The 19,248-nt window shown below is 42.6% G+C and overlaps 1 protein-coding gene and 1 pseudogene across 1 annotated transcript; both read right to left on the bottom strand.

Moving 5' to 3' along the window:
- Nucleotides 1–207: 207 nt before the first annotated feature.
- LOC117450927 (zona pellucida sperm-binding protein 3-like) lies at nucleotides 208–5,151 on the bottom strand (annotated as a pseudogene).
- An 11,355-nt stretch (nucleotides 5,152–16,506) lies between these two features.
- LOC117451713 (zona pellucida sperm-binding protein 3-like) lies at nucleotides 16,507–18,979 on the bottom strand. Its single transcript, XM_071203895.1, has 7 exons — nucleotides 18,944–18,979; nucleotides 18,390–18,659; nucleotides 18,153–18,268; nucleotides 17,978–18,069; nucleotides 17,075–17,252; nucleotides 16,885–17,002; nucleotides 16,507–16,793 (listed from the first exon to the last, which is right to left on the bottom strand). Exons 1-7 carry the CDS (start codon nucleotides 18,977–18,979, stop codon nucleotides 16,614–16,616), a joined length of 990 nt encoding a protein of 329 aa, XP_071059996.1. The 3' UTR covers nucleotides 16,507–16,613.
- Nucleotides 18,980–19,248: the final 269 nt, after the last annotated feature.

The raw sequence follows: 19,248 nt of genomic DNA, 5'->3' as shown, positions 1-19,248 counted from the left end.
CCATGGTGTAGCACCGTTTCTAGCAGCAGACAAGCCCAAGAAAAGACATGGAAGACAAATTACAATTTTGAGTCCACTCCTAAATGTTTACCGTTATATGGAATACTTTTGCTCATTAGGAAACAATAGTTTGCATTTAATTGTTTTTAGCTGTGAGCAGGTCATCAGTTTTCCTTGTGTATTGCAACATTAAAAAGCAAACAAATGAAAGTTTGAATCATTTATTATCTCTTCGAGTCCATTGTTTCAGAAAGGTCAGATTCTGTTGCAGTGGTGTTGGACAGTGGGGGCACAGCCACATTAACCGCAGCAGTTGGGAGGACTTCATCGAGCTCCGCTGTGTTGGTACTGTTCAGCCCCGCTGCCTTCGACTGCAGGTCGGCCTCAGGAGAGGTTTTTTTTTAGAAGTTCAGGAACTTCCTCAGCATCTTCATCTGTAGTCGTAGAAGTGTTAATGTAAAAGGTGCATTGCAGAGTGCCATTTAAAAAAAAAAAAGAGTTAAGACTTTTCACATTTTACCTTTTTCTGTTCCACTTTTGTCTTCTTCGTCTTTATTCTGCTCAGAAGCTAAAGTCACAACGTCCACCTGGTTTTGGGTCGATGATGAATCAGGAAGCAGTCCTTTCCTCTGATCTTTGACAGAAAAACAATTCAACATTAAGATTTCATTATGGGCCATTTTAATCTCAATTTAGAGATTGTTAAAGGCTTCAAATGAACAAAGAATAATTAAATACCGGCATTGACTTACCAACTCTGTTTATTCCACTCCTCCACTGGCTGCCAAACATTGTAGATCTGCTGATTTGATCAATAATGGAAGAAGGCTCCTCTGCAGGTATGGGTCGGCTTTTCTGCTTGGCTGGCAAGACCATCATCGGTCCCACTCTGGCCTGATGTTCCCACACTAACACAAACCAGCACAATGTATGTTAATTCAGTTACCCAGCCATCATCACGTCTAAAACCTATGCCAAAACATGTCACAATTGATCATTATGACGACATCTATTCTGCAGCCAATATTCATCATACAAGTTTCTACAAGCTCCCCACCTGTACTGGTCTTCAGTCCACTCCTCCAGAGGGGTTCACGCTCTTCTGGCTTCACAAACCCTCGAGGCCTAAACTTGCTCGGGCTGCTGGGAGTTTGCTCAACTCCAATTGGTCTTTTGCATTGCCCACATAAGTAGTCATTACCATCAGCGGACTGCCATCTGATAAATAAAAAACATTCAGCACCAATACTTTATTTTTTGTGTGTAATTTCACATATTTTAGACTGGATCTCACTTACCTTCCATTCACAAAAGTGCACGCCTTGGTTGTTGCATCCGTGCCATTTATTGGAACAGCATACAGGTGACATGTGATGTAGAGCTATGAGAAAAGGAGGTGTTGGGAAACATGCACACAATCATGTTTAAGTGTGCGTTCATACCTAATAGTCCGCTCTCTGGTGCGCACCAGACGACAGTTTGTTACATCGTTTCATTTTTCAGAAGGTTCGGTTTGCGTTCACACGGGCAAAACTCGAACGGACTATAAACTTTAAACACAAGTCATGTGCTCGGAAATGCTGCTCAACCATTGGTCAGACATTAAGGGGGTACAAACGCAATCCCGGCAATTTCTAGCGGAGCCTCCGCCATGGAGCAACGGCACTTTCGGCAGGTTATTCTCATGCTGCTGTTAGTCTGGAGATCAACAGACACTAGCGGCCCGCGCATATGATTATATAATCAGACAACGTCCGTTAAAAAACATTACTACATGGCTTTGTTGAATACTCGATTCTGATTGGTCAATTCAAAACACGTGACACGTTTTTAATCCAGAACAGACAGACCGCTGTCAAGGATTTATTGACCGTTGTTAAGGACGCTCACATCTGCACAAAGAAGTCCGTTCGATTTAACTGTATACAGTTTGGCTGAAACTAATTGACAAAACAAGAGCGACAAGAAAACAGCGGAGAAGTAACTGGCAGAAACCCTCCTTTTTACGCAGCGGTCCAGACATAGGTCGGACGGCAAGACATATTCAGTTGCCAGTTACTTTGGCATTAGGGCAGGGAGATCTAGATACTTCCCAAGGTTTGACATAATGAATTGTGCTACTTTTAAAGCAAGCAACGATTTTTTCAAATCTGTAATCATGAAGCTCCTCAAAAACGCTATCGAAGCAGTTCCTGCCATTGCTACGTTAGTTCAAACAGTAACAACGGACTATTTTTCTTAGCCGATGCATGTAAATGTAAATACAACTATTTTTTAAATCAATAAAATAATTTTCTAAATCCACAAAAGCATTTCAATTAATATTGGGAGTCATGTCGTTACTTTGTTGAGAATGTGGCCATGTAATAAGCGGGATAATGTGTAGCAGCGCGGTCATTATGAGGAAAAGAACACCTTCATGCCGATCTAGATCCCTTCGCTTCGCGTAGGGCTCCTGATCAGCCTGTCGGTGTTCTTTTCCTGTTTATCCATGAGACGTTCTGCAGAGGAGGGGAGTTTCACCGACGACAGGTGTTCTTACTTTTATGTAGCTGACGGAGAATTTTTACTTTACACATCACTGTTCAACACTTCATTCTGCTTTACTCTTTAACTAAACAACCGGGGATGTTTTGAAAGACTCTTTCGCTAAAGATTTTTGAAGATATCCGCGTTCTTGTGACACGTAAATACTGCGCTTCCTATGTTTTGGTGCGGACTGCGTTCACACCAGCAATGAACCGCTCCAGAGTTCGCAAGCAAGCGCTCCGAGACCACCTATTTTAGCGGACCAGAGTCCGGTTGTTTAGTTCACTTCAGAGGTATCGGACTGCATTCACACCGACCCAAATGAACCGCACCAAGCGGCTAAACGCACCAGGGTTCGATTCAACCAGAGCAATTTAATAGAGCCTCACCTCCCCTCTGTCCTCATTATAAAATCTGAAGGCATCAATGGACATGTGGAGCTTGTCATCCTGTGTCCTGGCTAAGAATTGAGACCTTGAGCCTGGAAGCTGAGAGTCAACAAAGCACCTATGATGAGGAAAAACAAAAAGAGCAACACTAAATTAGCACTCATTGACTACTATAACCAGAGTCTACATTACCCACAATGCAACTCCACCGCTAACATTTCTAGTCATATCGAGAGGCGAAGTCTCTCCCTTTCCGGGGGACCTCCATGGGACCTCATTTCTAAAAAGTATGTATTGAAGTCAATGGAGAGAGAAAGATGATCTTTCGATCCCGTTTGAATTGTGCCACGAATTACACACATGACGTTTGTCAATTTAAAAGATAATTTTGCAAGTCAAAAAATAAAAGTGTGTTGTAAAAATGTGAAGTAACTTTTTTTTGTGTGAAACGCTCAATGAACTACCTCTCGCGTCACAGACCAAGACGGCCGTCACCTTGGCACATTTCATTTCTTCCTTTCAGAATGAGGTGAAAAGTATTAAAAGAGCTGAAATCACTCAAAGTCTGGGCATGTTGAGAGCTGTACATACACACAAGGGGAGTTAGTTGATTCCTAAGAGCCAGCATGAGGGACCGGGTCCCGTAGTCTTTCTAGTTGCGTATTTTCATAGTCTTATATTTCAACAGTTTTACTACAAACTGACTTTTGACATGGAAATAATTTTTAAAGATTAACAAACGTCATATGTGTAATTCATTGCACAATTCAAACGGGGTTGAAAGATAATCTTTCTCTCTCCATTGACTTCAATACACAATTTTTCCGAAATAAGGTCCCATGGGTCGCAAGTAGATGGCGGGACTTCGCCTCTCTATTGGCAAGTTCTGGAAGTAGTTCTTTAGAGTCAGAACTGCACAAATCTGACCTGTGCCTTTGCAGCACAGAAAGGAAGAACTAGAATACCAAAGATTAAAAGAAAACTGCAGCTAGCCTTAGCTAATGGCTAACTTGAAGACGACACTAAAGGACTGATCTTTTATTAACCTGTCACTCGAGTCAGCATTGCTCGTGTCTGAATTAAACCACTTGAAGAGCCTTACACATTAAACAGCTCCCTCTAGGGTCAGAAAAAGACTTTACTTTTTGCCATTTAGCAATTTGCAGCCTTACCCATTTTCAATGAAGGCATGCCTGGGGCTGGAGTGCATGTCAGGGCTCAGTGTAGCCACGCAGCTGCTCACAAACACTCGGAGCGCCACGTGATGCCCAATTCTGACCGAGGCCTCGATGCTGATGGGCTCACCGAGTTGAAACACATTAGAGCCTCTTTTGTACTGCCAGTCACCTGCACACGGACAGAAAAAAGTACTAAGTGCAAATAGAGCCATGACAACTCATAACATGAGATAATTATCAAAACCCACTTGTCATGATTCTCAAGTTAAACTGCAACATTTCCACTGCAGCCTGGGTCGACATGAAGGGGATCCAGGTAGGCATGAGTGAAGAACTGGACAAACTGTACTTCCTAAGAAACAGAAATCATGCATTAAAAAAAAGACAGACATCATTCAAAGATTTTTACAATGTGAGCTTTAAAAACAAAAAGAGACAAAGACCTTTCGTAATGACATTCAATTGGAATTACAGCCTCCTCCATTCGAACAACACCATATGGAGAAGCCTCAGGAGAGTATATGAGGAGGTTTGTGTAGATCAGAGAGTCCTCAGTTACCTGTGGAGATTAGACGTGTTTAAAACTAGAAGCTATAATGAATCATATATGAAATATATTTAAAGTTACCCAGCGTCTGGTGCCGCACTCCACAAGTCCAACACTGATACTGTACTCATCTGCTGAAGACGCTGTAGCTCTGCAGTACTGGTTGTTGGTCTCTACTCCAAGGCGTATCTCGTCACCATCAACAGGAGCTCCAACCGCAAACATATCGGCTTTGATAACAATCTCCAATGAGTCTGGATGACAGGTCACTCTGATGGTATTCACCTGCTGCGGTTCCTCAGCCGGAGACTTCTGCTGCCCGATTTCTGACCTGCCTGTGTTCGCAAGGCTCTGAAACGAAGCATCTTGTGTGGACGGGAAAGCAAAAGAGGAGCTAACACAGAGTCCTACAAGGAGGATAACCTGAAAATTAAAGGCCTCCATAAGTGAAACTGGTCCGCTGCTCTCTGTCTTCCTGACTGTCTCACAGTAGGCCTATGGTTCAGGGTGAGCGGTGGAGCTTTTTTAAACTCTAGCCGATCATTATCCTCATCAGAGCAGCACACCTGCGTCCAATCAGACACGCATCAGCTTAATTGGCTGCACACTCTGAACTCAATACATGAGGCTGATTGGGAGAGAGGTGAAGGGCGTTTTCACATGTTTAAAATGTGCATATATTTGCTTCATTGCTTGTTACTTTGGATTTTAAATAAAATGTTAGTGTTGCAGTTCATGAAAACCATGCAGGAAGCATTTTGACTAGTGATGGCGAGATGAAGCCTTATGAAGCTTTGAAGCTTTCCAGCCAATTGGTTCGCAAAAGGGTTCATCTCATGAGGCTTCATCATGGGCTTCATTTGAACGCAAACCCCCCTGTTGGTCAAAGTGTGTAAAACAGGCAGATTAGACATCTCAACAGTGTGCTCTATCTCATACCGAGTTCCCAATGAGTAAAGCCTTAGAATAACTCTAAACAACGAACATAAAATCATATTTTCATGTTAACAATATTGTTTTTATTCCAGTTGAATGATTGTGATTGAAAAGCCTAAGGAGGCTGGTAAACATTGCAAAGAGGGATTTGTATTCCTTAATAATATTCTTAAACGTAACCATGTTGTAGCCTGAGAAAGGCTAAACCATATCAAAGAATACATTTATTAACTACATTAATAATAATAATTCCTTACATTTATTATAGCGCTTTTCCAGTGCTCAAAGCGCTTTACAGACACACATTACACATATTTGTTATACATGCAATGGTCACTGTGGACAATACCCACAGGAGCAAGTTCAGGTGAAGTGTCTTGCCCAAGGACACACCGGCTTTACAGACGCAGCAGCGGCGGGTTTCACCCCTTGATCTGATGATCATTGCACAGCGCACTGCGCCACACCGTCCATCTTCACGCCTCGAAGTCATCGAGGCGCTTTTACAAGTACACATTGATATTATACATGTACTGTGGACAATACCCACAGGAGCAAATCCGGGTGAAGTGTCTTGCCCAAGGACACAACGGCCTGACGCAGTGGCGGCAGGAGCGGATTTCGAACTGGAGTTCCCCAGCACTCCCCTTGATCTGATGATCAGATGCACAGACCACTGCGCCACCCGTCCCTGCAAATCCCTTATCTCATTTAGCTGTAGCTTTTATAAACAACAAAAAAGACGTATTGTTCAGTCGTTGAGTCAACTGCTTTCCAGCTGAGCCACAGCACACACGCTGAATCTCACTGAAAACACTGCAACATATTTATTCATGTTTTTATTCCTACATTTATTTATGCTTGTATCTATTTATACTTATGACATGTTCTGACCTCTATATAAGTGAGGGTCTGAGCTCTCTTAATTCCATCGTGTCACGGGTCCCGGGTACAGGAGGGGTAATATGGTTCTTATAAATACATCCATGGCATGGGTAATATCAGCACTGTGGTTCAACCATCCATGGGTTCAACGGTTCAACCGATCTGAATCGCTTCGTGAAGCAGTCACGTGGTATCGACAGGCAGCGAGGCTTCGTTTGTCATCGATGACGTCACTGGCCCAAAACGATACAAGCCTCGATACATGCTTCACAAAAAGCTTCGGGGATTACTCGACACACGCTCCGAAGCCTCGGCACAATACGTAACATCACTAATTTTGACATCCCCCTGGATCCTTAATTTGTACACATCACATTATTATGGTTGTCTATGGTGTCATTTAATTATGTTTTTAATCTGTCATCCATGTTTTGTTGATCTGTACAAACTGTAAATCCCGCAGGGACAAATATATAACTTTTGATCTAATTTGATCTTTTGTTTAAAACATAAGACATGTCATACAAAAATCCATCCATGCAGTTAAAACTAAAAGAAAGTATTGAAAATGCATACAAATACTTAAAATAAAATAAGATTTAAATTGACTTAAAAAATATAAATCCATAGAGTTGAAAGCTAGTCTTAATGATCCATTTCAGAAGTTCACCCTGTACTGTTGCCTAAATACTTTGATAATGTTCTGTTATTTTAGCTCGATTGATTCATTTTTGTTTTACTGTTCATTCTTTTCAGGTATTTTTTGGTGATTTATTGTAGATGTTAGAGTTGAAAGGGGGAGACAGGGGAGGACATGCCAGACATGTTCGGCTAGCTCAGGATTGAACTGGCTTACTAGTTATTGACATAACCTCTTTCACTCTTTCCTATTCCTTTGCTCTTTTATATTTGGAGACATTGTATTGTCTTGTATGTGAAGAGCGCTTTTCTTGGTGCACTCAAAACACAACCTAAACTGTAAAAATATATATGTTGTGGTGACCACTGTATTACAGACTCCCTCCGACTCCCTATCTCTCGGCACTACAATGTATTATTATTTATGATTGCAGAGCTTCTGAATCAGCGTACATGTTTACAGGACACTAACTTATAATATATATCCACCCCTTTGCTGCTGATGACTCTCCTCCTGACCTGCACTTTCACACTCATCTTGCAGACACCAGACATATCCAGTGATATTATGGAAAACAATACAGTAGTATCAGTGGCAGTGAAAGCGGAGGGTCTCGACGGACCAGACCCGGGCGGCAGAAGCTGGCTTTGGGGACGTGGAACGTCACCTCTCTGGGGGGGAAGGAGCCGGAGCTTGTGCGGGAGGTGGAGCGGTACCAGTTGGATCTGGTTGGGCTCACCTCTACGCACAGCGTCGGCTCTGGAACCTTACTTCTGGATAGGGGTTGGACTCTATTCTTCTCCGGAGTTGCTCAAGGTGTGAGGCGCCGGGCGGGTGTGGGGATACTCACAAGTCCCCGGTTAGGTGCTTCGTTGTTGGAGTTTACTCCAGTGGACGAGAGGGTCGCCTCCCTACGCCTGCGGGTTATGGGGGGGAAAACTCTGACTGTTGTGTGTGCTTATGCACCCAACAGCAGTTCAGAGTATTCGGCCTTCTTGGAGACCCTGGAAAGAGTCCTGTATGGGGCTCCTGAAGGGGACTCCTTAGTCTTGCTGGGAGACTTCAACGCACATGTGGGCAATGATGGAGACACTTGGAGGGGCGTGATTGGGAGGAACGGCCCCCCTGATCTGAACCGGAGTGGTGGTTTGTTACTGGACTTCTGTGCTAGTCATGGATTGGCCATAACAAACACCATGTTCGAACATAAGGATGCTCATAAGTGTACGTGGTACCAGAGCACCCTAGGCAGAAGGTCCATGATCGATTTCGTTATCGTATCATCGGACCTGAGGCCGTATGTTTTGGACACTCGGGTAAAGAGAGGGGCGGAGTTGTCAACTGATCACCATCTGGTGGTGAGTTGGGTCGAGTGGCGGGGGAAGCCTCTGGATAGACCTGGTAAGCCCAAACGTGTAGTTCGGGTGAACTGGGAACGTCTGGAGGAGGCCCAAGTTCAGGAGGCCTTCAACTCACACCTCCGGCGGAGCTTTTCGGGCATTCCTGTGGAGGTTGGGGACATTGAACCAGAGTGGTCGGTGTTCAAAGCCTCTATTGCCGAAGCCGCGGTGGGGAGCTGTGGTCTCAAGGTCTTAGGTGCCTCAAGGGGCGGTAACCCTCGAACCTCCTGGTGGACACCGGTGGTCAGGGAAGCCGTCCGACTGAAGAAGGAGGCCTTCAGGGATTTGTTATCCCGGGGGACTCCCGAAGCAGTTGCAAGGTACCGACAGGCCCGAAGGGCAGCAGCCTCATCCGTGGCCGAGGCAAAGCAGCGGGTGTGGGAGAAGTTCGGAGAAGACATGGAGAAGGACTTTCGGGCGGCACCAAAGTTGTTCTGGAAAACTGTCCGACACCTCAGGAGGGGGAAGCAGGGAACCATCCAAGCTGTGTACAGTAAGGATGGGACGTTGTTGACCTCAACTGATGGAGTGTTGGGACGTTGGAAGGAACACTTTGAGGAACTCCTGAACCCGACAACTCCGCCCTCTATGTTAGAGGCAGAGCTGGAGTATGACGGGGGATCAATGCCAATCTCCCGGGGGGAGGTCACTGAGGTCGTCAAACAACTCCACAGTGGCAAAGCCCCGGGGGTGGATGAGATCCGCCCGGAAATGCTGAAGGCTCTGGGTGTTGAGGGACTGTCATGGTTGACACGTCTCATCAACGTTGCGTGGAAGTCGGAAACGGTACCGAAGGAGTGGCAGACCGGGGTGGTGGTCCCCCTTTTCAAAAAGGGGGATCAGAGGGTGTGTGCCAATTACAGAGGCATCACACTACTCAGCCTCCCCGGGAAAGTTTACTCCAAGGTACTCGAAAGGAGGGTCAGGCCGATTGTCGAACCTCAGATTGAGGAGGAACAATGCGGATTCCGTCCTGGTCGTGGAACGACGGATCAGCTTTTTACTCTCGCAAGGATCCTGGAGGGGGCCTGGGAGTACGCTTATCCGGTCTACATGTGTTTTGTAGACTTGGAGAAGGCGTATGACCGGGTTCCCAGGGAGTTACTGTGGGAGGTGCTGCGGGAGTATGGGGTGAGGGGGTCTCTACTATCCAATCTCTGTACTCCCAAAGCGAGAGCTGTGTCCGGGTCCTCGGCAGTAAGTCGGACCCATTTCCGGTGAGGGTTGGCCTCCGCCAGGGCTGCGCTTTGTCACCAATCCTGTTTGTAATATACATGGATCGGATTTCGAGGCGTAGTCGTGGGGGGGGGGGGTCTGCAGTTCGGTGGACTAAGGATTGCACCACTGCTTTTTGCAGATGATGTGGTTCTGATGGCTTCATCGGTCTGCGACCTTCAGCACTCACTGGATCGGTTCGCAACCGAGTGTGAAGCGGCTGGGATGAGGATCAGCACCTCCAAATCTGAGGCCATGGTTCTCAGCAGGAAACCGATGGACTGTCCACTCCAAGTAGGGAATGAGTCCTTACCCCAAGTGAAGGAGTTCAAGTATCTCGGGGTCTTGTTCTCGAGTGAGGGATCAATGGAGCGTGAGATGGGCCGGAGAATCGGAGCAGCGGGAGCGGTATTGCAGTCGCTTTACCGCACCGTTGTGACGAAAAGGGAGCTGAGCCGGAAGGCAAAGCTCTCTGTCTACCGGGCCGTTTTCGTTCCTACCCTCACCTATGGTCATGAAGGATGGGTCATGACCGAAAGAACGAGATCGCGGATACAAGCGGCCGAGATGGGTTTCCTCCGCCGGGTGGCTGGTGTCTCCCTTAGAGATAAGGTGAGAAGTTCGGTCATCAGGGAGGGACTCGGAGTTGAGCCGCTCCTCCTTCGCGTCGAAAGAAGCCAGTTGAGGTGGTTCGGGCACCTAGTTAGGATGCCACCTGGGCGCCTCCCTAGGGAGGTGTTCCAGGCACGTCCAGCTGGGAAGAGACCAAGGGGTAGACCTAGGACCAGGTGGAGGGATTATATCTCTTCGCTGGCCTGGGAGCGCCTTGGGATCCCCCAGTCAGAGCTGGTTGATGTCGCCAGGGAAAAGAAAGTTTGGGGCTCTCTGCTGGAACTGCTACCCCCGCGACCCGACCACGGATAAGCGGGAGAAGATGGATGGATGGATGGATACAGTAGGCGGACTATTATATAGTGACATCAGTGATCATTTACCTGTTTTTATTATCTATCACTGCAGTTCTAAGAATCCTAAAGTCGCCAGCCATTTCAAATACAAAAGATTGAGAACTGAAGATAACATAATTGCATTTAAGAACGACTTCCTACATCAGAATTGGAGGGTAGTATATGAGAGAGACAGATATTGACAAGGCCTATGATGAATTTCTAAACATTTTTAAATCACTTTATGACAAAAACCGTCCTGTGAAACAATGCAGAGAGAGAGACAAACAAACTCACAGTGCATGGATCACTAATGGCCTAAAAAATGCCTGCAAAAAGAAAAATACACTATATAGACAATTCATTAAGTATAGAACTTCAGAAGCAGAAGATACATATAAAATATATAAGAATAAATTAACCCATATTCTGAGGATATGTAAAAAAGAATAGTATAATAACATATTAGAGAATAATATGAAAGGTTTAAGGAAATTATTAAATAGTGTCATTAGAAATGGAGCAAAAAGTTCAGGTTACCCTGAGTTTTCTGTGGACAAAAATAATGTTATTAATAATACAGAAGATGTGGTTAATGGTTTTAATGAATCCTTTGTAAATGTGGGGCCCGATCTGGCAGAAAGAATTAAAACTGTAGAAACAACTAAAGGGGAAGATACGGACCTCTGGAATGAAAACAATAGCTCTTTCTTCCTCACACCAGTCGAAGAAAAAAAAATCATAGATACTGTGCGAAAATGTAAAAGCAAATACTCGACCGATTGGAATAATATTGATATGATTATAGTAAAAAACATTATTGAAGAAATGTTCAAAGAAAGCTGTTCATAATATACATCAACGACATTTGCAGAGTATAAAATATATTAAAATGTATTTTATTTGCAGATTACACTAATATAATATTTGTGACAATTATAAAGAGCTAATGGAAGTGATAACAGCAGAAATGATTAAAGTAAAACATTGATTTGACACAAACAAATTATCTCAATCTCAATCTTTATTTATTTATATAGCACATTTAAAACAACCTTCGGCTGACCAAAGTGCTGTACAGGGCAGGCAGTAACTACAATAGTGAATAGCCCAATGGGAGTACGATAATAAAAACAATAATTAAAAACATAATAAAAAGCACAATAAATAGAAACATATAAAAATTAAAAATAAATAAATAAATAAAAAAACACATACAAATATAAAAATGTAATGCTCAACTAGTATTAAAAGCCATTGCAAAGAGGTGAGTTTTTAGCTGGGATTTAAAAAGTTCAATAGACTCAACAGTCCGGATATGTGCTGGGAGGCTGTTCCACAGTCTGGGAGCTGCAACACTGAAGGCCCTGTCACCTCTGGTTTTTTTCCTGCTCCGAGGAACCACCAACATATTCTGCTGAGCTGAGCGCAATGCTCTAGCAGGAGCATGGCGGTGCAACAACTCAGACAGGTAATGTGGTGCCAGTCCATGCAATGATTTAAAAACAACAAGTAAGTACTTGAACTGGATCCTGTAACTGACAGGAAGCCAATGAAGGTCTGCCAGAACGGGTGTGATGTGGTCATAACGTCTCTTCCCAGTAAGAAGGCGGGCAGCCGCATTTTGGACCAGCTGCAGGCGACGGATCAAGCACTTGTCAACACCAATATAGAGGGAGTTACAGTAGTCTAAACGAGACGTGATAAATAAGTGGATTAGCTGTTCAAATTCCTTACTAGGAAGATAGGCTTTTACCTTCCCCAGAAGCCGCAGCTGGAAGAAGCTTGTCTTGACAACTGAGCTTATCTGTTTGTCAAATTTAAAACAGTTGTCAAAGATGACTCCAAGATTTCTGACAGAGGGACGGCTGTAGGAGGCTAAGGGGCCGAGCACACTATTAAAGCCATCCAGGAGTTCAGACTGTCCAAATATTATAATCTCTGTCTTCTTTTCATTAAGAGTCAAGACGTTGATTTCCATCCATGATTTTATGTCTTTCAGACAGCTAAGCAAGGCAATCCTAGATTCCTTATTTGCTGTTATAGGCAGGTATACCTGCAGATCATCTGCAAAGCAATGGTAAGAAATGTTGTGCTTTTTAAAAATTGACCCCAGAGGTAGTAAATACAGACTGAACAAAATGGGGCCCAGGACAGAGCCTTGTGGGACCCCATATGCTAGTGGGGCTGCAGCTGAAGAATACTGGCCAAGATGCACAGAAAAGGTCCTTTCTGACAGATAGGATTTAAACCATTTTAGGACGTTACCTTTAATACCGACACACAGTTCAAGGCGTGATAATAAAATGTGGTGGTCAATGGTGTCAAAAGCAGCAGACAAATCTAAAAGCACAAGCACAGCAGAATTCCCAGAATCAGCAGTTAAAAGAAGAGCAGTTTCCGTGCTGTGGCGTGATTTAAAACCAGACTGGAACTTCTCTGATATGCAGTTTAAAACAAGGTGTGACTGCAGTTGTGCTAAAACCAATTTCTCTAGGACTTTAGACAGGAAGGGAAGCTTAGAAATAGGTCTAAAGTTGGAGAGAACAGAATGATCAAGGTTTGTTTTTGATAAGAGGCTGCACTACAGCATGTTTAAAAAAGGTTGGAACGCAGCCTGAGGTGAGAGAGATATTTATCAAAGTTAAAATATATGACCCAATAGTATTAAAAACGTCTTTCAGTAGTCTGGGAGGAATACTGTCAAAGGGGTATTGTGAAGGTTTCAATTTTCTAACCACCTCAGATAACTCGGACAGTGAAACCAGGTCAAACTGCTCGAAGATAGCTGAGCACACAGGATACACTGCTGGGTCTAAGGTGAGAGGAGGAGGTGAAGATCTGATGGCCAAGACTTTATCATTAAAGAATGAAAGAAACTTTTCACATAGAGTAGGTGATGGCACAACACAGGGAGAGTTACAGGGGTTTAAAAGAGAATTAAGAGTGGTAAAAAGGAACTGGGGCCTATTTCTGTTTTTGGACACAAGATTTGAAATAAAATGAGTTTTTGCACATTTAACAGCCCTCTGATATTCGCTTAAACTGTCTCTCAGAATCCCCAAGGAGACGTGAAGTTTATCCTTCTTCCATCTCCTCTCTGCTCGTCTACATGCGCGTCGTAGGGCGCGGGTAGAGTCAGTTAACCACGGTTCAGTCACAGGTTTAGGGTGTCTGGCCGTGAATGGAGCGATCAGGTCCAGAATATCCGTGCAAGTAGAATTAAAAAGGCTGAGAATCTCCTCAGCACTGGCATCACAAGAGTCATTTAAAGTGGAAAGCACAGCATCATTAAAGGCAACGGAAAACTGTGACGCTGTCAGAGGATTCAGCGCACGTAGGCGTCGCTCCGGAACGCACGAGTCAACTTGAGAGCAAGGCAGCATCATAGTAAATAACACAGGCAAATGGTCCGAAATACCAGTGTCACAAATGTCCCTGATACAAACATCTAAACCATGAGACAACACCAGGTCCAGTGTGTGTCCCTTCTCATGTGTCGGGCCATTAACCGACTGTGTAAGATTAAAAGAGTCAATGAGATTCATAAAATCTTTGACCAGCGGTCGGGAATCACAGCACACATGAATATTAAAATCGCCAATAATTAAAAATCGATCAAATTTATCATTAAATATAAGGAAAACAAAGATTATGTTATTTGGAAAACATAAAACAAATCCACAGGTGCAATTAATACTAGATAAACATAGAAAGAGTATCTGAAATGAAGTTCCTTGGTGTGGTTTTAGACCACAAAATCAGCTGGAAACCTCATATCACTCATGTAAAAGCAAAACTGGCTAAGACTATCGCAATATTGGGAAAAGCCAGACACATTCTGGACTACAACTCATTGTATACTCTATATAACACACTAATATAGCCATATCTGATTTACTGTGTGGATATTTGGGGAAACACGTACAAAACCAACCTACAGCCATTATGCACATTACAAAAAAGGGCTATAAGAGTTATCAATAATGTTGGATATCTTGAACACACTAATGTATTATTTTTGAAGTCACACATATTGAAGTTCACTGATCTGGTTAATTTTAAAAGAGCACAAATCATTTACAGAGCAAGACATAATATACTATAGGAAATTAAAAACATTGTTCATAGACAGAGAGGGTGGGTATACTTTGAGAGGAAATCTACATTTTAAACAACTCAAGGTCAGAACAACTCTGAGAAGTATGAGTATAACAATCTCTGTGGGTTGATTTTGTGGAATGGTTTGGAGCAGGAGTTAAAACAAAGCACAAGCATAATTCAGTTTAAAAGGATGTACAGAAACACTTTTTTGGAAAACTATGAGAATGAAGAGAGGTGATTGAAGATGAGAAATGATTGTATATGTATGTATAAATTTAAATGTAGGTAGGAATAACTTGCATAATGATTTAAAGGACAATCATTGATCAAGTAAGGGGTGGGAATGAATAAGCATTTGCTTTCTCCTACTCCCTTTCGGACACATATGATTTTTTAATTATTAATATGAAGACATTTTTGTTGAATATATAAATATTATCATGAATGTGGATAAATACTGTATTTCAACAATACGGTTATAAAACTGTAGGATTTACAGTTTACCTTCAGGGATCAGCCTTCCGAGGTTTGTTTGACCGGTGGGAGAGTTGCTGGAGCATGCATCGTCGCAACATCGACACACATCATCACTGCAGTCGACATTTATCCATCTGATGATTAGTATACAGAATTAATAATTGTTTTCCTTAAAGGCCCTGACACACTGTCCCGAAATTGACACCCGATGGACACACCATAAAGGAAATGTTCAAATTCGGCTGTGATCGTAGCAACATCGGGCCATTCGTGAGGGCATCCAAGCCATCGTATGACCGCCGGTGGAGTTTCTCAGGCTCTGGCAGCAACTTCGTGAGCGGCAACTTCGTAAGGCACTCGTGAGGGCATCTTGTCAAATCGTGTCATCTTCGTGTTATCAGTGCATTCACACTCACTCTGATCGGGGCGAATGCCCGATGGCACCGATGATAACAAGATGCCCTCACGATGGCCTTACGAAGGGCAAAATTGACACACGAATTCAACACGAAAATGAACCTTCGCAAGGTCCTTCGGCAATTTTTTGGCATGCCAAAGATTTTGCCTCCGCTCACGAAGTTGCTGCCGGAGCCTGAGAAACTCCGCCAGCGGTCATACGATGGCTTAAGATGCCCTCACGAATGGCCCGATGTTGCTACGATCACAGCCGAATTTGAACATTTCCTTTATCGTGTGTCTATCGGTTTGTTTTATTGCACAACAAAATCATGTAAATATATTATGTAAATAACCCAATTTGTGTTCTGTGAAACTAAAAAGGATATAATATATTATTTTGAAGGACAGTTGACATTGAAATTGAAATTGTTGTTGTTATGGAAACAACATTACGGAGAAAACGTAATATTTTCTACATTTTTCTACAGTTGCTGTATTTTTTTCTTAATGTTTATTTGATTAGCTTTTCTTTTTTAATGCTTGCTCTTTTTTGTTTTTGTTTTGTGTAAAGCACTTTGAATTGCCTTGCGTTGAAAAGTGCTCTATAAATAAACTTGCCTTGCATTTACACCCAAATCCAATGTTGAAATAATAGCCATTTATTTACATATACTCCATGGGCAGCATCAACATTCTAAAATATTCTTAAAGCTTACATTTAGCACATTCCTCACACATGTATACTGTTACAGTCAAAATGCTGAGGTAAGCATCACTGTTACATTGATCTGGCTGTACAGAGACAGCATGGAAAATTCATTTTAGAAAAGGTATTTATCCTTATATTTACAGTAAACGTTGGACCTCATTACAAATATATGTTTCCTTAATTAAGTAACTTGATTACTTAAGCAGCAAGAAATATTAAGAGCAAACAATTTAACCAGTTTTAGCTTATAAATAATTGTTAACCTGATGAGCCTTTGTAAATGATACACTGACAAACCTTTTGCAATATTACAGTAAGGAGCAACAATTCATAAAATAAGTAATAAAAGCACCTTGAATTTATATAATTGCAGGCCTTGTTGACGGGGCTGCTCTTCTGCGTTTCAGAGGTCGCTTTCAGCTGGCAAGTGATAAAAACCTAATATAAGAGAGACCAAAGAAATGTCATTATACAACTTCGAAGCATTTCCAAACATGACAAAGTCCTTCAGGTTATAGAAGTGGCTCACTGAGTTCCTTGTGTCGTGTGGGAACAGGAAGGCATCGAGCTGCAGCTGAAGAGAAGAAGATCTTGTTCTGGGATTGAAAAGTGCATTTGATCCGTCCTCTTTGGCATCATTGAAGCACCTGACGAAAACAATTAGAATGCAATTTAAGAACCAATTATCAGGATCATACTGTATTCTGAGCTTCTCTTACCCATGGTTTTCGATAAAGTAGGATCTGGGGGCTGATCTCGGGTCAGGAGACAGAGCGGCGACACAGCCGTCGATAAACAGGCGTCTGTGTCCCGCATCAGGACCGCTGTAAGAGGCCTCGAGGTGCAGGAGGTCTCCGGTGTAGAAGACACTGGTGAGCGTCTCTCCTGTCCAGTCCTCTACAATTAAATACAAGCGTCTCTCACCGTAATTGAAGTCAACACATTTCTGCTTGTACTCAGTTATATATTGTTTCCCCCCAAAAATTGCCTGACTTAACTCATAAAGTTAGGTAGATTTAAATGTATAATCAATTATATTTAACCATGTAACTTTGAATTAGGTGATTCTGTAATGAGTTTTGAAACTGTGATTGATGGTTTCTTTATTGGTTGAACAAATGCTCTACCTTATAAATAAGGAATACTTCACATATAAATGTTCATTTTGTATTAAACAATGAACGGTGTTTTTTTTCTAATTAAAATGGTGGTCGCATTTAAGAAAAGCAAAACGTCCATTGACAATGTCTTAAAAAAACGTGAGCAGGAAAATCAAAGACCCATTTTTCCAGTAGTGTACTAAATAAAATAAAGAAAAAATTGCCCTGCGAAATACTACACTGCTTATGTATTATTTGAGAATGAATGTACACAGTCTTTAGTGGGTGATATTCCTTTAAAAAAGGTATATAAATTATATATTTAAAAAAAACTCCAGTTCTCCAACATGCCTGGAAATTGAGAGGTGAGGGGTTTTCCGTTCAAATCTGTAACTTCACTGCTAGATGCCACTATATCCTACACACTGGTCCTTGAGGTAAAGTGTGTGACTACTTCATCCACCATACTACATGCACACTTAAAAAATACCTTCAATGAAACACTGAATAGGTCTCACATACCGGTCATCAGCTTTAGAGAGAAAGCACCTGTTGAATACACAGCAGGAAGAGAGAGGGGCGGCTGCTGAGAGTGACTGCCATCAAACTTTGTCCTGCCCCGGAAAGGTAACAAAGTCAGCCGAGAAGAAGAAGTCACAAAAAAGATTCTCTGCACAACACAATAAAAACATCTCACCTCTTATAGTGACAGGAAACAGGAACAACAGCACGGGTCGTTCTTTTAATGCCATGTTGCCCGGCGACTAGTAAGATTATCAGCTTGTTTGAGTAGATCACAGAGTCCTTAGATGTCTATAGAGAATACAAAATAACTGAAATCAGGGACACTTCTGAAAACACAACAAATCAAAACTACCACTTAAGCAACCACAGTTATATATACAGCATCTCCTATTAATCTTCAACAACTTACAGTCACTTTGGAGCCACAGTCTTGTAGTCCAGCTTCAAATAAATATTCAGAGTCACCAGCAGCAACAGGTCGACACTGACTGCTCTGTGAATGCTTGACTTCTCCCAAAAAAAAATCCCATGGAGACAAAAGGCGTCCATTTTTAAAGAAGTCAGCCTTTACCGCAATGAGTATGGACACTTCTGTGCATTGTACGCTGATAGTGGATCCCTCATTGAATTGTGGTTCACTGATTTGACTTTCTGTGTCAAACCCTAATGCAGCAGTTTTCTATTGGTCCATCTCTCAAAGTTCGAATGGCACAGAGGCTGGCCGAGCTGCCGTCACCATTGTGCTCTTTTATCAGAACAGAACAGGAAAGCAAAGTAAGCAAACACACCACTACAAGTAGAACAAGTGATAATTTAGGAAATCTAAGCCATACTGAATTTAAATAAGATGCAGAAGGTTCAAACTCTCAATGTTAAATACTTCCCAGTGCAGACTAATCACATGGAGAGGACAGCTGGAAGCAATTACTCATTAACTGATGAGAATTAAAGCTGCAGTCGCACCGAAATACCTGCATGTGATTGGCCCACACCTGACATGTGGGTTTACATCTAGTGGTTACACTGATGCTTCAATAAATGTTGAAATAGTATATACTACAGTTAATGGAGAGCAATTTAAAATGCAGCCCCATTTTATTTTATTCAAGTTTATTTTTGCATGTAGGTTTTAATGTGGTATGTATGAGTACGATTCAGTTCCAGTCCACTGTAAAGTGAAACACAAACCGACACATTTACAGCTTCACTGGTTTCTGGCTTTGAGTCCCAACAGGCACTTTGTTGCAGGGACCAAAATACATCCCAGG

The sequence above is a fragment of the Pseudochaenichthys georgianus genome, chromosome 8, assembly GCF_902827115.2.
Source record: "Pseudochaenichthys georgianus chromosome 8, fPseGeo1.2, whole genome shotgun sequence".
In the NCBI taxonomy this organism is placed as follows: Eukaryota; Metazoa; Chordata; class Actinopteri; order Perciformes; family Channichthyidae; genus Pseudochaenichthys; species Pseudochaenichthys georgianus.
This window is presented reverse-complemented; position numbering and strand designations above follow the sequence as displayed.

Bases quoted from the DNA above. Each gene is read 5' to 3' on its own strand.
- LOC117451713 (XM_071203895.1), bottom strand. From the start codon at position 18,979: ATGTCAGGTGTGGGCCAATCACATGCAGGTATTTCG. The intron at 18,660-18,943 runs GTGCGACTGCAG...ATGGACCAATAG, and splicing joins AATCACATGCAGGTATTTCG to AAAACTGCTGCATTAGGGTT. The intron at 18,070-18,152 runs GTGAGATGTTTT...TTTCCGGGGCAG, and splicing joins GTTTCCTGTCACTATAAGAG to GACAAAGTTTGATGGCAGTC.